This window comes from Trachemys scripta, chromosome 8, assembly GCF_013100865.1.
Source record: "Trachemys scripta elegans isolate TJP31775 chromosome 8, CAS_Tse_1.0, whole genome shotgun sequence".
Classification (NCBI taxonomy): domain Eukaryota; kingdom Metazoa; phylum Chordata; order Testudines; family Emydidae; genus Trachemys; species Trachemys scripta.
The window spans coordinates 79,217,442-79,237,708 of NC_048305.1; the positions used below are offsets into that span (position 1 = coordinate 79,217,442).

Here is a 20,267-nt window from a genome sequence, read left to right on the forward strand (position 1 = left end):
GGAATTCCCTTATTCCCACATGGAGTCCCACTGACATCAGTTGGATTCTGACTGAGGCCTTAGCTTTGAAGAGGACAGCAGTGAGTAAATTAAATAAATGGTGATGTAACTGAGGTTAGATTAATCATAGCAGTAAATGCTAGATAATTGCACAAAAGAACACAATGTATAAATCACCTTCCAATATATAGAAATGTCAGTCAAAAAATTATGAAGTGACCAACTATCCACAGAAAACATTTTGTTTATAATATATGGTGTAGCACAGAGGTACACATCACTTCACAAAATACAAAAAGACTGATTTGTCACTGCCTTGCGCCTTGCACAATCATTTAAATAAGTGCAAAGCAAATGCATAATGGGTGTGAATGGTACTAAAGCAGAATGGTGATGTTTTACATCCACTTCACATAGATACAAATGATTGCACCAGGTGGAAGGCCCTGGAGAATCAGGCTAAAGTTTCTTGCCCTGAGGAGCTTACAGTTTAAGGGCCTGATCCTGCAAATACTTATTACTGAGAAGTAATGTGAGTTTGGAGTTATGGGCCATTAGGGGCCTGATACTACAAGCACAGACCACTATCCATGTCCCTCCATTTGAAGGGGAGTGTGACATTGCACTCTATATGATTTTATAAATATATGCTAATGAGTGAATATAATGTAACTGGAATATGCTTAATGCAAAAGTTCTCTCGTAAGGTATCATTACAAAGCTTATAATCTACTGAGTGTGGTCATCCTATTTGTATAAATGTATCACTCTTGTATCTGAAACTAGAAATATGAAATATAACTCTGAGGACCTATTGTAATTATGCAGAGTGAGCCATTAATGGTGGTTTGGCATCTTGACCAAGACAATTGACTGAGGATGGCTCTGTTTGCAGGCAAGCCTTCTTGTGAGTCAGGCTGGGAGGAATGAAGGCTTGAAGTCTTACAGTGACGTGATCATGTCACCTGAACTGGAATCCATCTTTAACCTGGTGTCTTTCCAATGAGAAGGAGGGGGTGGGAACCCAGAGAGGGGCAAAGGATTTCTGCCTTATGCAAAAGATATATAAATGGGTGGAAGAGAGCAAAGTGGACAGCCATCATGAGGAATCCCCTCGCTACCACCTGAGCTGGAATAAGAGTGTACTGTGGAAAGAATTGTGCCCAGGCCTGGCAGCTGTCCAGTCTGAGGAAAAAACTTACTGAAGCATCTCTAAGGGTGAGATTATCTGTATTCAGTTTGCTTAGACATAGATTTGCGTGTTTTATTTTATTTTGCTTGGTGACTTACTTTGTTCTGTCCGTTACTACTTGGAACCACTTAAATCCTACTTTCTGTATTTAATAAAATCACTTTTTACTTATTAATTAATTCAGACTATGTGTTAATACCTGGGTGGGCAAACAGCCATGCATATCTCTCTATCAGTGTTATAGAGGGTGAAAATTAAGCATAAGCTTTAAACAGAGTAAAACGGATTTATTTGGGTTTAGACCCCATTGGGAGCTCGGCATTTGAGTATTAAAAACAAGAACACCTCTGTTAGCTGCTTTCAGGTAAACCTACAGCTGTTAGGGGACATGATTCAGACCTGGGTCTGGGTTTGCAGCAGGCTAGCGAGTTTGGCTCAAACCAGGCAGGGCACTGAAGTCCTAAGCTGACAGGGCAGGAAAGCAAGGGCAGAAGTAGTCAGGTGGTGGCTCCCAAGGGGGGTTCTGTGATCTAACCCGTCACAGGGAGCTCACTCAAATACAATATACACCAGAAATCTGTTAAGCCTTGAATGGAAGTACTCACATGCTTAAAGTTAAGCACATGCTGAAGTGCTTTGCACCTAAACCAGGAGTAACTCTACTAAAGTGTATCATACACTGCATTAGCAAATAAGATCGGCCTTTAATTTTATTGTGTAAAATTGCCAAATGTATCACAAGATCTTCATTACCTCTACCGTTGTCTAAAAGTTCCAGGATAATGGGATCTCCCTTCTCTGGTTTGATAATCACAGTCACATTTCAATCCATTCAGTGCTAGATATCAGACAGGGAAATAAAAAGGAAGAAAATAGGCTCTCTGGATAGCAGCGAGGGTTGGGAGATATGGAGGTGAATTCTACTGTAAAGGAAATTTAAAATAAAATGGATATAAGCTTTAAAGTGTCTTTTTTTAATCTAATGAGACCTATTCCTCAGCTCAGTGCGTAAAATAAACGTCATGAAATTACAAAGTGGAAGAGTCACCTTATCATGCTCTGGTCAATGATTCCATATGTGAATACAATTTAAATAATTCATGTTTTACACATTAGTTATGGTCATATGAGAAAGGAGAGAAGTTAATTTCTACCTCGGCAATTCCTGGAGATGAGCTACCTGCAACACTGTATCAACCCCACCATCCTTCTTCGTGAAGTTTTTTTCCACTGGGAAGAAGGAGAGTGATCTTTGGTGGTTCACTAATCTGTCATGTACTTTCACACTGTGCTATGAACAGTCACCGTCCTACGGAACTGGTTATAGCTCTCAGTCAGTCCTTTCAATCTATTAGAAAAAAATAGAATTACTAGATATCTATCAGTTCTAAAAGCACATTTTGCCCCAGATAAGACCTTCCATTTTCCCCTTAAAAATAAAATCTGATACTTAAAAAGAACAAAATACACATTAAGATATTTGTCTTAATGATTTATAGTCTTGATTTTCCTCTCACTCTGAATATATTTCAGCAGTAATTCCACAGAAGTCAGAGAAGTTATACTGGTGTAAACAAAAAGGATCTTCAGGCCCAATGGCTATCTTCCCATAATGGTGCACACAGTTCCCTCTACTAGATGGAATTTCTGACAAGATCAAGTGTATGTTGGGGTGATCTAGTGGATATAATGAACTTGGACTTTCAGAGAGCCTTTGAAAAGGTCCCTCACCAAAGGCTCTTAAGCAAAGTAGGCAGTCATGGATCAGTAACTGGTTATAAGATAGGAACCAAAGGGTAGGAATAAATTGTCAGTTTTCACAGTGGAGAGAAGTAAATAGTGAGGATCTGAACTGGACTAGTGCTGCTCAACATATTCATAAGTGATCTGGAAAAAAGGGGTAAAAGTGTGGTGGCAAAGTCTGCTGACAATACAAAATAGTTGACGGCAAAAGATATAAAGCTGATTACAAAAAGTTACAAAGGGATCTCACAAAATTGGGTGACTGGGCAACAAAATGGCACATTAAATTCAGTGTTGATAAATGCAAAGTATAATACACATTAGAAAACATAATCCCAGCTAGACATACAAAATGATGGGGTCTAAATTAGCTGTTACCACTCAAGACAGAGATCTTGGCCTTATTGTGGATAGTTCTATGGAAACATCTGCTCAATGGGCAGCGGCAATCAAAAAAGCGAACAGAATGTTAGGAATCATTAGGACAAGGATTGATAATAAGGCTGAAAATATCATAAAGCCACTATGTAAATCCATGGCACACCAACATCTTGAACACTGCATGTAATTCGGGTTGCCCCATCTCAAACAAAGATAATAGAATTGGACAAAGAATAAAGAAGGGCAACAAAAATTATTAAGGATATGGAACAGCTTCCATATTAGGAGATATTAAAGAGACTGAGAACATTCACCTTACAAAAGGGACCACTTCTGAATCCTGTTCATTAAATACAAAGATGTTTTCTACTATATTGGATTTATCTATACAACCGTAACATAACAGCTATCAAATCAGCTGTAAAATCATATTTTAAGTACATGACTGGGAAGTTTTATAGTAGATCTGGTATGTACTGTATAAAACAGGGCCCTGTTTTACAGGTGTAAATTTACTTCTACTTCAACAAGACTATATCAGGCTTGGTAATTTTTTGCTCTTGATGATGTGTAACTTTCAGCCATTTTATCTGACATGTTTAAAAATTGAAGTAAAATACACAATATAAGCACTGCCATTCCTCCGGACACCCCCCATCTCTGCCAACAACTTCCCTGGGATGTAGGGCCTGGTTCAGGAGCGGGAGCCAGGCTGTGAGTGGCCACCAAGCACGGACCAATGCCCAGCCACCAGGCCCAACAGCGGCTGCCCTGCACCAGGCCGTGGCCTCCATGGCCACCATCAGAGGCACAGTCCAGGCCTGACCCACAGCCTGTGCAGTGGTGGCTAGTCTCAGCTTGCCCCCACTGCTGGCACCTGCACTGTGTGGCTCAGGTAGGGAAACCAGATGTCACGATTTTATAGGAACAGTCCTGTTATTTGGAGCTTTGTCTCATATAGGTACCTATTATCCTCCACTCCCACCCCAAATGTTCACACTTGCTGTCTGGTCATCCTAGGCTCAGGAAGGTGCCCGTGTCAGCAGCCAACTTGTTCATGTTGAATTTCATGAGGTTCATCCTTGGGGAGCCACCGTGGCCGGGGGGGCGAGGGGGGGGAGAGGCAAGAGGGGACTGAGTCAGCACCAGCACAGATACCAACACCAGGTGCCACTGCCCTTCCCTGGTGGAGGCGTCAGGTTCTGCCAGCCCTGGCCTGGCTATGAAGAACCCAGAAGCTGATTGGGCAGAGCCCAAAGCATCACTGCCAATGCCCAGTCCAATTGCTGCTACCCACATTACTACCCCCTGCCCTGAGAGGCTATGATAGATGAAGACCTTAAAGGGGCCCACACAGCCCACCTTCCCTCAGGGGAATCTGTGGTGGAGGGTAATGGGGGGGAGAGAGCAATAGTTGGAAAGAAGTCTCCCCGCTATGCAAAATCTACTGTTTTATATTGGTCAAATCCTGTTTGTCTTCCAAGAGAGTAGTATCAGGTGTAAGCAGAGTCAGAATGAGCTCTACCCTGATATCTGGTGGTGAATTGTGGTGAGTGTGGAAAAGAACTTCAGGGGCTGATCTTGTTTGCATTGGCACACCCACCCCACCTAGCATGAGCCCACAGCAGCCTAAATGGTCACTTTGGCTGCTGTGGGATCCCCAGTTTCTCTGTTATTGGGGCAGGACGAATAAAGTGTTGTTACCCTGATTATGTGAATCAAGTACAGTGGAACTGGTTTATGACAGAGGGACTCTCCATCAACTAAGTAGCACTTGCTAGACAAGGGACATGGGTTCCACAACCCAGTGAATTGAGAGGGGGTGGTGGGTAGGTATTTGTACCTGATGGCATGGGTCCCTTTTAAGGGCCTGAAACACCAGTTCCACCTTCTCCTCTCTCGACTGTGGCATATCAGAGCTAATTTTGATTCTATTAGTTAAAGGCTGCTGAGCTGGATTAACTTTGGGCCAATGGTGCTCCAGCACTGAGGCTCCCCTACTACAATCTGTAATCTCTAAAGAGCTGAAATCACTGAGTGTTGTGTTAAGTAGTTGCGGGGGGGGGGGACACGGACGGACCGAAGCTATATTGCGGAGCAGCTGGCAGAGCAGTTTGTGGAATGACTGGAGTGGCTCACGGGACCGCTGGTGAAGCGGAGCAGCTGGTAGAGCAGAGCAGTTCGCAGAATGGCTGTTGCTGCTCATGGGACGCCGGTGTGGAGCGAAGAGGCTCATGGTGAAGGCTGCAGCAAAACCCCTTGGAGAGGTGGGGCAGTTGGCCTCAGGCCAAGTAAGGTGCCCCTTAACACCACTGTACCCCCTCCCCCATTGCCACCCAGGCTGGGAGGTAAAACTCTGCAGATAAACTTTTGAATCTGGGGCTGCACTGACCAGGGACAGAGACTTTTGGGTTGCTGGACTTTTGGGTGATTTTTGGGTTGCTGGACTTAAGAACCTGACGGGAAAAGGACACTGCCAAATTTACTCGGGGAGTGGGTCTTTTGCTCATGGTTTGTGTTACGAATCCTGCTTGTGGTGTTTCCCCAAAATAATGCCGCATTATTTCTCTCCTTTATTAAAAGGATTTTGCTACACTCAGACTCCATGCTTGCGAGAGGGGAAGCATTGCCTCTTAGAGGCACCTGGGGCTGGTATGTAATTGTCCCAGGTCACTGGATGGGGGCTCAAGCTGATTTTGCATTGTGTTAGTGAAACGGAACCCCTAGATACTGAACCCGGCCCTTGTTGCTGCCAACTCATACGGGCAGAAGGATTACACAGAATAATTCATGGCAAAGTACATTGGGAAAGGCCTTGAAAAAGACTACAGAGAATAGTTTATTTTAAATATATATAATGAAATTCATTTAGATTTATATACCTATCCATACACTTGAGGTGCCTTTAATGTAACTTTAAAATACATTAATATCCAGATATAACTTAAGTGCAGTAATAAATATAATATAAATATAGCTCACTGCCAACAAATCAAGACAATGACAAGCTCAAATTGCTCTACCACTTCAAAAATTTTCCACTGTTAAACTCCTTTCTCCAACCATCTCCTGACAATATTCAAATACTTGGGGGGGAAATGAAGTTTGCTCATACAGATTAGTTTGGTGTTGGCCATTATAGGATGTAACATGTTGTATAAACAAGAAATTGATTTTTTTTAGTTGGAAAATAAGTTTGTAAACCTGTTGCACTTATGGTGCTTACCCACCTACAGCAGTGGTGATTACTGGCTAAACTCAGTAAAACTGTTTTACCTTCCCTTTACCCATGGGCAGACAGATTCTAGAGCACTATGACAGGGAGCAAATTCCAGGAGGAGGAAGTAACCAAAACAATCAGCTCATTCTTGTTTATATCCTTTCTATAGTGGGATTCCAGGAAGGGGAGGGGAAAACAAACCAACAAAAAACATTTTTTTTACAGTGTTTCTATTGTACAAAACAGTTATTGAGCAAAACAGGACCTGAAAATTACTGTGTATGTAAATACTTGCTCTGCTTGAATGCAATTCACCATTCTTTACCTTTTATTTTAGCAAGTTTATATCTTTGTTAATTGAATGCTCCTTTCAAACCCTTTTTCTCCTGTTGATTTAGCTCCAGTTTGCTGAAAGTATGTTTAGTAATGTAATGTGTCATTGGTTCATGATTGTCTTTCAAACCTCAGAGAAGGCAGCATGCTCCTGTAGTGACTATAGTGTACAGAGAGTGAGAAGAGCAGGTTTCTATACCTAGTGCTGTCACCTGAGACTTTCTGAAAGTCAGTTAGGCCAAAGTTCTCAAACATGAGCACCTAGATAAAAGTGGTCCTACTTTCAGGGGTTGAGCCCCTAGAGCTGCCATTGATCAAGTGGGAGTTGTGGTTGCTCGTTGCCTCCACAGACCAGACCACTTATACCTCTACATATGGATTTTGTGTACCAGTGTTTGAAAGACTGAGCTTTAAACTCAGTTAAGATGGGGGCTGAAAGCAACTGAGATTTCTGGATAGAAATGGCTACAAATTGAAGGTAACCCCTCGTTATCAGCTCAGTATTCAAGTTACCTTGTCCTGCCCAACACCTAACTTCTCTGAGAAGTAACTGATCTTCCTCAAATTTTGCATTCTTTCTCTCATTCCAGGATAGAATTTTTCTGGGAAGTTTGATTAAAAAAAAAAAAAACAGATAAAGCATTTTAAAGCTATGGTATTTTGAAAACTTCCCCAACATGCACTTCTTTTCCACATTGCAAATGGCTTGGCTGATGAACTCAAAATTTGTTTTGTGGGCCCTGCTGAGGAGAGACGCCTTTTAGTTTTGGGAGGCACATGATTGAAGAAAAGATATATAAAGAGTTGTTTTTAAGCGTACAGGTCACCATCCAATACCCATTAAAGTCAATGGGAGTGCTTCCAGATTCCTTCCGTTAATGTCAGTGTGTGTTGGATCTGGCACATAAAAAGCAACATTTATTGAATAATAGTTATAAATATTTACAGTAGAAAGGTTTTTTTATATAACTTAAATGTTTATTAACACAAGCAGCCTGTCTTCTGACCCCAGCTCCTGACTGTGTGAGAAGTGGGGGTATGACCTGAAGAGCAGCAGACCAGGAGACTCAAGGCTTTTACAAAAGCTAAGACCATTAAATTCAGTTTAATTTCAATGGAAACCGATTTAAAAAACAAAACTTTCTGCAGTGTTTGTAACCCCAGCATTGTGCTAGCACAGGGGTTCTCACATTCTTCATAGTGTGGACCACAGCTCCTGCCATTTGTGCCTCCTCTCCTCATCCATGATCACATAACATCCCTGTGGCAACTACAGCAATTGCTTACATGAAAGAGTCACACTGAGCAAGTATTTATGTACAGTATTAGTATTTTCTTTTAATGTAGTTTAGCAGCTGGAGATGAGAGGAAGCCACCCCCTTGTGACCAGCCACCCATTCACAGACTGCCAGCCAGCACTCTACAGAATAGCAGTGGTCCAGGGACCAGAGTTTGAGAATTGCTGTGCATGAAATTAAAAAGTGACTAGTCTGTTTTCATTATATCCACTGAGAGAAATACAAAAACTAAACAAGCAGCATGAGCAGTGGAAAATTAAAACAGATATTTAAAATTCTTTGTGTTATAATGATCAAAGTTATTAGTCACACAGGTCAGGCCATTTGTTTCTATAGATATATAAAAATGCACAGGGCTATATTCTCCCCTCTGCCAAAATGAACAGACGTGGCTCTGACCTTGGGGGATAACAAGGTGAGAGGCCATAAAAGGTGTGGGGCCAGCTTCATTACATATTTCCTCTTCCCGCGCTCCATTGTATGAACTTTGTGCAGTTAGGGCTCCATGGATATTTGAGGATGGGAGAGGACAGAGCCAGGCAGCAGCAGTTCCCCACAGCGTGCTTCCATCCCGAATCCATGGATATCTGAGTAGGAACTAATGATACTTCTCACAGGATAAGCTTCTACTGGTCCCTACAATAGTTGCAAGTGGTTATATGCAAATCTGATTGGAGAATCTGATTGTTTGGAGGGTCACAGTGGAATTTGTTTCAGTTTCATCCCCATCACCTCTCAGAGATCACCAAGATTTCACCCGTTCAGATGGCTTGTGTTGCGCTAAAATGCGCTATAGCTAATGTGAGAGGCAAAGTGGGTGAGTTAATATTGTTTTTCGGACCAACTTCTGTTGATGAAAGAGACAAGCTTTTGAGCTCCACAGAGGCATATCCTCTCTGAATGGGAGAGATTAACTCTCCCCACTTTGCAAAATCCACTGTTTTATATTGTTCAAATCCTTTTGTTTGTCTTCCAAGAGAGTAGTATCAGGATAATTCATGACAAGGTAGATTGGGAAAAGCCAAGAAAAAGACTACAGAGAACAGTCCCATTTGTATACATAATGTAATTTATTTATTTACATACATACATATAAATTTCCATACATTCTAGGTGCCTTTAGTGTAACTTAAAATACATTAATATCCAAAAATAACTGAAGTGCAGGCATTAATATAGTCTAAATATAACTCACTAACAACAAACCAAAAAATTACAAGCTCAAATTACTCTCCCATTTAAATTATTTCCCACTATTAAAATCCCATCCCCCACCACCTTCTGACAATTTATAAATGCGGGGGAAAGAAATATGAGATTTGCTCATATAGATTAGTTTGGTGTTGACTATTATAGGATGTGACATGTTGCATAAACAACAAATTGTTATTTTTAGTTGGAGAATAATTTGGTAAATAGCTTTCACTTAAGCCACACCACAGCAGCAGTAATTATTGGCTAAACTTAGTAAAACTGTTTTGTCTATGGACAGGGAGATTCTGGGGTACTACAATAGGAAGTAAATTCCAGGAAAAGGAAGTAACCAAAACAATCAACTCAGTCTTGTTTACATGCTTCTAGTAAACAAGTGGGATTCTAGGAAGGGGCGGAGAAAACAAAAAAACCAACCAAACAAGCTTTCAGCAAAGTTGCCATTGTGCAAAACAGTTCTTGACAAAGACAGGGTCTGAAAGCTGCTGAGTATGTATGCACTTACTCTGCTTGAGGGCATTTTACCATCACCTTTCACTTTAGCAAATGTATGTATCTTTGCTAATTGAACGCTGCTTTCAAGCCCTTTTTCTACTGTTGGTTTATCTCCATTTTGCTGAAACATTTTTTTGTAATATAACGTGTCATTGTTCTTCAAACCTCAGCGGAGGCAGCATGTTCCTGTAGAGACTATAGTGTAGTGAGAGTGAGAGGATCAGGGTTTTATTCCTAGTGCTGTGACTCTGAGACTTTCTGAAAGTCAGTTAGGCTAAAGTTCTCAAACTTGAATACATAGATAAAAGTGGTCCTACTTTCAGGGTTTGAGTCCCTATAGCTGCCATTGATCAAATGGGAGTTGTGGTTGCTCATTTCCTCTACAGATCAGGCCACTTATGTCTCTAAATATGGATTTAATAGCTAATTTTAAGTAACAGTCAGTGTTTAAAAGTAGGGTTGCCATCTTTCTAATCCTTGAAACCTGAACACCCCTGCCCCACCAAGGCCCCGCCTCTTCCTCTGAGGTTCCGCCCCGTGCCCCACCTGTCCATCCCCTCCCCCCCCGCGTTGCTCGCTACCCCATCCCCTGGGACTCACCTGCCACCTACAGAACCGGGCTGGGAGGAGCCTGCCCCTCTTCCCCATCAGGGCACAGCAGGGTATGGCAGGGGTCAGTCCCTGGAATGAGGGGGTGGGGAAAATGGGGCACAGCATGGTGGGGGGGAGGGTCCGTCCCTGGAGCGAGAGGCTGGGGTGGGGAAATCAGGGTACAATGGGGTGGGGGGGAGGCAGGCAGGTTACATTCCCCTCCCTCGGATGGCACTGGTACCCATAGGTGCTGGAACTAGGGGTATGGGGCGGTGCTGCAGCACCCCCTGGCTTGAAGTGGTTTCCAGAGTATCCAGGGTTTACAGTTTGATTCAATGGCTCTCAGCACCCCCACTATACAAATTGTTCCTGCATCCCTGCTGGTACCTACTATGATGACTCCAGGAGTCAGCAGTTCGCTCCATCAGGCTGGGGGATGGGAAGTGCGGCAGCTGCTAAGCAGGGCTGCTCCTCCAGGTTCCAGCAGCAGCTGCTGCTCTTCCCGCACCCCCACCCCGTGGCAGAGGCCAGTTACTGCAGGTAACCAGACTTTTAGTGTCTGTCAGTTTTCCTTTTCAATCGGACATTTTGGTTGGAAACCGCACACCTGGCAACCCTATTTGAAAGACTGGGCTTTAAATGCTCAGAAATATGGGGGTTGAAAGTAACTGAGATCTATGAATGGAAATCAGTACAGATTAAAGCTAGTCCCTTGTTATCAGCACAGTATTCAAGTCCTCCTTCTCCCCCACTCCCTGCACTTAACTTTTCCAAGAAGAAACTGATCTTCCTGAAATTTTGCATTTCTTGTCTCATCCCAGAATAGAGTTTTTCTGGGCAGTCTGATAAAAAAAATCAGACAAAAAGTTTTAAGGCTCTGGTATTTTGAAAGCTTCCTTTACATTCACTTTTCAAAACTTTTTTGTCCACATACAAAATGGCTTGGCTGATAAACTCAAAATTTGTTTTATTGGCCTTGGTCAGGAGAGGTGCCTTTTAGTTTTGGGAGGAGCATGAGGGGTGTAAAGATATATAAAGAGTTGTTTTTAAGTGTATAGGTCACCATCCATTAAAGTCTACGGGAGTGTGTCCAGAGTCCTTCCATTAACCGCAGTGCATGTAGGGTCTGGCACATAAAAAGCAACATTCATTGAATAATAATTATAAACATTTGTACTATAAGTATTTCATAACTGAAATGTTTATAAATATAAGCAGCCCTTCTTCTGGTGTGTGTTAGAAGTGGGAGCATGACCTGAAGAGCAGGAGGCCATGAGTCTCAAGGCTTTTACAACAGCTAAGACCATTAGATTCAGTTTAAATTCGATGGAAACAGATTTAAAAAACAAAACTTTCTGCAGTGTTTATAACCCCAGGATTGTACTAGCACAGGGGTTCTCACATTCTTAATAGTGTGGACCACAGCTCCTGCCATTTGTGCCTCCTCTCCCCATCCATGATCACATAATATCCCTGCGGCAACTACAGCAATTGCTTACATGAAAAAGACATATTGAGAAAGTATTTATGTATTAGTATTTTTTTAAAGGTAGTTTAGCAACTGGAAATGAGAGGAAGAGCCAGCCCCTTGTGACCAGCCAGCCGTTCACAGCCAGCCAGCCAGCACTCTGCAGAATAGAAGTTGTCTGTGGACCAGGGTTTGAGAATCACTGTGCATGAAAATCTGAAGGTAAATTTGGTAAAAAATGGACTAGTTTATTTTCATTGTCTTCGCTGAGAGAAATACAAAAACTGAACAAGTAGCATGAGCAGTGGAAAAATAAAACAGATATTTAAAATTCTTTGTGTTTTAATGATCAAAGTCATTAGTCATGCAGGTCAGGCCATTTGTTTCTGTAGATATATAAAAATGCACAGGGCTATATTTTCCCCTCTGCCAAAATGAACAGATGGGGCTCTAACCTGGGGGTAACAAGGTGAGAGGCCATAAAAGGTGTAGGGCCAGCTCCATTACATACTCCCCCTTCCCATACTCCATTCTATGAGCTTTGTGCAGTTATGTTGCCATGGAAATTTGGGGACAGGAGAGGAGAGAGTCAGGCAACAGCTGTTCCCTACAATGTGCTTCCATCTAGAAACCATGTGTGATGGGATCCCCAGGGTATAGCCTGGGACAGTGGGACCGCTGTGCCCCCTTAACTCTCCAGCCTGGGCTGTCTTTCACAATGCTTTGCTAGAGACAAGCAGCAAACCCCTCCTGGCACTGTCATCACTCAGCACAACCGCATGTGGAGCCCCACCCCCAGCTAGATTGTATGAATGCTCCCAGAGCCACTCATAAATCACACAGAGAAAGGCGTTAGCTGAATCCCCGCAGCTCCCAGCCTTGTACCTCAGGAATACACCGTCTTGCACTGCTCAAGACAAACAGTGCAAGTTTATTAATTGGTTCACCACTTCATCAACGGAAAGTGGATATACACCAGCCTTTGTTAACCTGAGCAGATTTACCAAACACTTCAGGCAAACTCACTGGTAAAGATAAACAGTAAATAAGTTTATGGATTACAAAAGATACATTTTAAGTGATTATAAATGATAGGCAAAATGTCAGAATGGTTACCAAAATCAAATAAAATATAAGCACGCAGTCTAAACTCTCAACCCTATTAGACTGGGCAACATCGAAATTAAATAGTTTTTTTCACCTCACTGAATATTGCAGTTTATAGTACACAAGTTTCACCCTTGAAATCTGGGCCAGTCTCCTCTGTTGGAGTCTTCAGTCTTCTGAATGTCCTCGTTGATCGCAGCATAGGTGGGGGGAGGAGAAAAGGCCAAGCATGGGGTCACTGTGTTCTGTTTTATACCCTTAGTCCATGTGCTTGGAGAACACAAGTCCAGGCATGTCTAGGGGGCATTGCTAAGTCCCCAGGCAAGGGTTGAGAAATTCCCTTGGTGTGGCCTTCTGCAGGTGAGTCATTGAATTGTAACTCCCTTGCTGGACAATGGCTGTTGATAGTTTGACATCTGCCCGGATGTTGGATACTTTCCTTGCTGTTGTCTCTGGGGAGCTAGTATCTGGCCGATTCTCCAGCTTACAGCATGTTTTACTCAAAACCATAAAACACAATCTCATAACTTCATATGCACTAATGATATACATATTTAGATAGAACAATGACTTTCAGCAGACATAACTTTTCCCCTGATAACTTACATGGCATGCTTTATATGCAAGATCACAATTATATATAAATGAGGAATATGGGGGCTATTGGGCGCTCCCCTGAAGTATAGAATGTTACACCATGGATATCTGAGTAGGAAATAATGTTACTTCTTGCAGCATAAACTTCTCCTGGCCCCCACTGTAGTTGCAAGTGTTCCAGCTACTGTTCTCCAGTAGGAGTTGTTCTGGTAGAGGGAAGAGGAACATGAGAGTGGTGTGGCAGGATTGTTACCCACACAAAATTCTCTGTTCCTTGCACACTCTCAGGGCATCCACCTTTACCCCATTCCTAGGGCTTATAGCATAACCTTATGCTCTAGGGCACCCACCTTTACCCTTGTATGGGCTCAAAGCATAAGCCTATTAATTTAGGCACCCACCCTTACCCTTCCGTAGGCTCAGGGTGTAACCTTACACTCTGTGGGTTTGTGAGGTCTTTTACCAGTGAAAGAGCCTTATACAGTAATATCCTACTTAACCGCTCTTTATTAACAATCACCAAAACTGAATGCACACGCTAAGCATACAATGCTCACCACTCCCAATAAGGCAGATGGACTTTTCTTGATGGCCAGTCAGGGTCAGGTCATCTGGGGGACTCCAGCTTCTGGACCGCACAATGTGGTTGGAAGGGTGTTGAGGTCTGGCAGCTCTGATCTTGGGGCTGTGTCCTGGAGTTGGTTCCCAAGAACTTCCTTATGGACTCAAGTTTATATGGTGAAACTTGAGTCCTGCTTAGCTATACCTTAACCAATCATTTTACTAAATTTTACTAAATAATTTTCTAACCAATCCTAACATATTGTAAAACAATTATTTAATCAATCATACCCCACCACCGTCATTGATTTACACCTAGAAAAATTAGTTATGCAACAGACAGAAATAATCAAACAGACAGAAACCACACAGATAAACAACAGAGAAGTGGGGATCATAAAGGCAAAACAATAGAAGTATAGGTTTTACAATCACAACTGTTGATAAGTGATTTCTTGTCAGACAGAATGCTATCAGACAAAGTTTTCTTTAACCATCTTAAGATTTATATCTTTATCTGGTGATGGTGGATACTGTTAGGACAGGATCGCCGTCTCAATAGCCTGATATTACATTGTTTTAATGCAATTTACATGGAATGTAAGGAGGTGACGTTCTGCTTTTTAGCTCATGGCTGCTGTTCTCCTAATATGGCTGCAGACAAAGGCCTCAGACCTTACAATATGGCTACAGGAAAAGGCCTTATCCTTACAGGATTGAGAAATGTACTGTAGTCAGCAATCCTGACTTCACAGGGAGATGGACTGGATGAACACGCACTGTTGTTATTATAACTCCTGTCCTTCCACTCCTCATCTTCCTTTTTTGTCCTTCTATGACACAATCGTTGGCATGTCAAATTTAGGCTGTAAGCACTCTGGGGCAGGACTATGCCTTTGTGTCTGGGGCACCTAGTGCTGTGCAGGACACTTGAAAATAATAGTGATGATGGCAATGATCAAATAGGTCTTTTCCATCTCACATTTCTATTATATTATAATACAGCATGCAAATGAAAACTCATCCATGAGACAGTAAAGGGAAGAGATCAGTTGATAGATGCAAAATCAAACTCTGTGTTAACATAACATTAGTACAGGCCTTGATTCTACAATGAGCTCCATATAAGTGGACCTCTGCACATGTCTGAAGCCCTGTTGAAATCAGTGGTGCTCTGAATGGGGTCCAGCTGCACAGAGCTCATTGCAGGAGCAGGCTCATCAGCAATACAAAAATTCAGACAAGAACAAATGACATAAGATTATTATGCATATTAGTATAAAGTAAAATGATTCCAGCATAACTGGAGAGTATTAGGGGGGAACCTTTCTGAGACTTTTATAAAATTAAAGTGATGACATTTGTTTAAAGTTTGTCTGAAAAACACAAAGAACTAGATTAAAAATCGGACACTTCTAGAAACAGATTTACTTGCTGTGACCATGGTTGGTAGAGGGGCCACACTGAGAATGCTCAATGAGGGCAAACTGCAAAGAATGGGGTGGACGATCCCCCAAACTGGTGGTTTATTCTAGTACTTAGATTCACCAAGCCAGCAATATCTTACTGGTTACCAAGAAGCCCAAAAATACAGTTTCTCCTAAACAATCCAGCCCTGGGCTCCCACCCAAACAGCCAAGTCAAATATGGTGAGGATTACATATATAAAGTTCTATCAATACTAAAATATTGGACACATTACCCACCAGGTCAATGTATATTTCAGATCTTACCTAAATACACACTTACAACCAATTCTTATTAACTATCTAAGAGAGAGAGTATTGTAATTAAATATCATTATATAGAGAGATATGTATAAATAAAGTTCTTAGGTCAGTTTCATAGCAGAGCTGCTGAGTTGTATAAAATCCTTCCAGAATCAGTTCATTAGGTTATAGTCCAAACAGGCGATCCATGTGCAGAGTCTGTTTAAATTCTTCCGAGAGAAATAGCAGTGTAATCCAGACTGGAGCTGGAGACCTCAGTCTTGTGACTTAAACTTCCCCTGACCAAGTTCAAGCAGATCAGGCCCTAGAGTTCTTTTATAGATCTCTGGATAGCCTCTTGACAGCTGATAATACAGCAGGCATTCCTTGTAGGTAATATACATTGTTGCTTTGAAGTAAACCTCCTATTCTCTATGTATACATAGGTAAACTAGTAGTATTAATTAACATAAGGCAATTATCCATTCAAAATATCGAGGCATTCCATTATGGAACAGACAATTTAAGATGAAGGCAATGTAAGTAATATTATTTCCTGCAATATCTTATATCTTTGATCTTGCATAATATATTGTAATTAAGACATGGAAGGGAATTAGCATCCAAAGGATAATCTGGTTATATTGTTAACATCTAATAAGATACAGATAAACACAGACAAATACAATTAGTATTTACCTCTAATTCTCTAACAATACAGAAATCTCATCCATTTAACATGGGTTGGATAACCGTCTACAAGGAATGGCCCTGTTTACCACTTCAATACTTTCCTAATATGTCCTTAAAGGTTGATTTTGGGTTATTTAGCCTGCTGGTTGTCTAACCTTTGCTGCCTCAGTATCACACTTGCATTTAAAAGAACAGTGTCATGTAGGGTTGTCAATTTTGGCTGGACATATTCCTGGAGGTTTCATCACATGACATAATATTTAACTAAAGATTAATCGTAAAGTCCTGGAGACTCCAGGACAATCCTGAAGGGTTGGCAACCCTAGTGTCGTAGTTGCAGACTGAAAATGTTACTTTAAGGGCTACATTTTGGGTCTGAAAGCCAGTGGAGCACTGATAAACATGTGTGCATGAGGGGTCAAGTGCCCGTAGTGCACTAAAGGATGTTCATTGAGGTGTAAGGTTCTGTGCATAGTGCTTGGTGTGTGTTCTAGTGGTTAGAGCATTGGACTGGGGCCTCAGGAGACCTGCGTTCTATTCCTGGTTCTGCCACTGGTCTGCTGGGGAAAATCACGTCATCGCTCTGTTCCTCAGTTTCCCAATCTGTAAAATGGGGATACTGATACTGACTTCCCTTGTAAAGTACATTGAGAGATACTGATGAAACAAATTGTTGACCATGTTTAGTAGCACTGTCTACTATACAAAACGTGTAGCTTTCACTCCACCCCATGCCAGGGGTGGCTCCAGGCACCAGCTCCGGGCACCAGCTCTAGGCACCAGCGCCATTCGGCAGCAATTCGGCGCAGGCATGCCGAAGGTGCGGGACCGGCAGATTACCCGTAGAAACGCAGCCGAATCCACATGACCTGCAGACCACCTGCAGGCGTGCTGCCAAAGGCAGCCTGCCTGCCGTGCTTGGGGCAGCAAAAAACATAGAGCCGCCCCTGCCCCGTGCTGCCCTTGTAGCTAACCAGTGCTAACTGTTGTGTGGCAGTACTGGTGGGTAGTCATGGTCCCACCCCACATTTCCTTTGGAACGTATAGCACTACCAACATGAGCCTGAACCAAAGCTCACTGAAGTCAGTGGATCAGGCCCACTGTTAACAACCTCTCCTCTTGTACTCAGGAAGCATAAGCAGCCAAGTTACAGATGTGTTGGGGGTGAGGTGACTCAGTACATTACATAGGCTGTGAGCTCTTTGGGGCAAGATTGTCATTCACACTATGTGTGAAAAGCAGCCAAAGCAATGAAGCCCCAGTTGTAGTTGGTTCCTCTAGGTCAGAAGTGGGCAAACTACGGCCCGCGGGCCCCTCCTGCCCAGCCCCTGAGCTCCTGGCCTGAGGCTAGCCCCCAGTCCCTCCCCTGCTGTTCCCCCTGCCCCGCAGCCTCAGCTCACTGTGCCACTGGCGCAATGCTCTGGGTGGCGGGGCTGCAGAGCTGTGGCCTGACCCGGTGCTCTGTGCTGCGCGGCTGTAGCACCGCCAGCCACCAGTGGGGGCAGGGGTTCCAGGGGACAATCAGGAAGGAGGGGGGGTTGGATGGGACGGTGGGGGGGCAGTCAGGGGCAGGGGTTCCGGAGGCGGTCAGGGAGAAGGGGTGGTTGGATGGGGCAGGGGTCCCAGGAGGGCAGTCAGGAAGGAGGGAGGGGGGGTTGGATGGGGTGTCGGGGGCATTCAGGGGTGGGGGGACAGGGAGGGGTGGATGGGGCAGGGGTTCTGAGGGGGGTGTCGAGACAGGGAATGGGGGTGGATGGGGCAGGAGTCCCAGGGAGGCCATCGGGGGCGAGAAGCAGGGGGGATCGGATAGGGGTTGGGCCACGCCTGGCTGTCTGGGGAGGCACAGCCTCCCCTAAGCGGCCCTCCATACCATTTCCGATGTAGCCCTCAGGCCAAAAAGTTTGCCTGCCCCTGCTCCAGGTACTTGTGTAATATATAAAGAAGAAGAAGAAGAAGAGCCAATCACAATTGATACATGAAAACTCAGATCTATCACTTTTAACTGTCCCACTAAATAAGTATTTATATGAGAGATCAGTGCATCCTTGAAGGAGCAGTTTTGGTCTGTTGGGTAAATGTGAGATTTTGGAAACATAATTGAAATTTTGTGTGTGTGTGTGTGTGTGTATTTTGACGATCCACTAGATGTCAGTGTAACCAAAGCATTAAGCTGATAGACAACAACTCTATTAAATGGAGAACCAGGACAGGGATGTCTGTGGAACAATATCAGAGGGGTAGCCATGTTAGTCTGGATCTGTAAAAAGCAACAAAGAGTCCTGTGGCACCTTATAGACTAACAGATGTATTGGAGCATAAGCTTTCGTGGGTGAATACCTAATTTGTCAGACTACATGTGTCAGACGAAGTGGGTATTCACCCACGAAAGTGTATGCTCCAATACATCTGTTAGTCTATAAGGTGCCACAGGACTCTATTGCTTTTTGTGGAACAATAGTTACGCTCTATCTTGCCCCATGGACACAATACACGTGGGGACTGCTACATTTTTACGCTACTCTAGGAAATATTTCCAGGAACAATATCACAACTGATTACTCTGACTCTGTGATGTACTTTCTACCCATACAACTTCTGTGGAGTAGGAATGTAAAGACTTCTGAGAATGATGAGCTGGTAGAACCCTCCAGTTTAGAGGTAGGATGAGGAGGCAAAATGAAGTGCTGCTGAATAGGTGGAATGCAGGTAAAACTAGGGGCACTTGAGGGGGTTGATACCTGTCAATGTTGCTTTGTGGTTGTAATTTTTCTCTTTATTCCTCCCCAAAAGGGGTCTTTCCAGCTTTTCTTCAGAATGTGATGACTGTTCTTCCAGACTGGGGGGAGTGGCCCTCGCTCCCTCCAGAAACCATCAAGCCTGCTCTTGAATCCGCCAGAGAGATTGTTGCAAAGTGCTATGAGTTGCTCCCTCCCTAGGTTGAGGGCATTGTCTCACCAGGACTAGAGATTAATTAAAAAATAAAAAATAAAACACAATCCCCAACTCCATGGTCTGTTTTGTTTTACTGGTCTTTATGTATAACACATACGCATACAGCATCCAAGCGTTCTGTTTATTACACAGATATTGTAATAATCACTCTCTTCTGTCCCATTCACCTATCCCCAAGAGAAGAGAAGAAAACCACCAACATGCACCAGACAAAATAAAAATGGGGAATTTTATTGCCTTTACATTTGGAAGAGCAAATAAGAGTTCAATTCAATTTCTTACTTTCATTTCATGCCATAAAAAAACATCTGAGAAACATAGGAGTTGCACTACCCAATCAGATCCATTGTCCATCTGAGCCCAGATACTCATCTCCGAAAGGGCTTGTCTTCACTAGTGATTTTCACTTAATATGTTTGTAAAAGCTAACATGGACATTCCCAAATGTTTGGTCCAGGCATAGTCCAAATGTGATAACTACCTTGAGCTAACTGTCAATTAATTAAAATTGTAAAAAATTGTAAAAAATCTGAATATATGTGTATCCATGTTGGCCAATATTTCAATATTTCTAAGTATATGTCAGTGGAAGCTGCAAGAAATCCCATAATGGACAATTATGGAATAATTTGCATACGAAAAAGTTCCTCTCTAGCCCCTGCTAGTGATTAGCTGATGACCTGAAGCATGAGGGTTTATATACCTTATAAAATA

General features: G+C 42.9%; 1 protein-coding gene across 1 annotated transcript in view; it reads right to left on the reverse strand.

Moving 5' to 3' along the window:
• The window catches only part of LOC117882100 (calcium-activated chloride channel regulator 1-like), a 141,397-nt gene extending 126,894 nt beyond the window's left edge, over window positions 1–14,503 (reverse strand). The window contains exon 1 of the mRNA XM_034780081.1: window positions 14,490–14,503. Within this exon, the coding sequence (XP_034635972.1) occupies window positions 14,490–14,503 (14 nt within the window). The remainder of the gene's footprint in view (window positions 1–14,489) is intronic.
• Window positions 14,504–20,267: the final 5,764 nt, after the last annotated feature.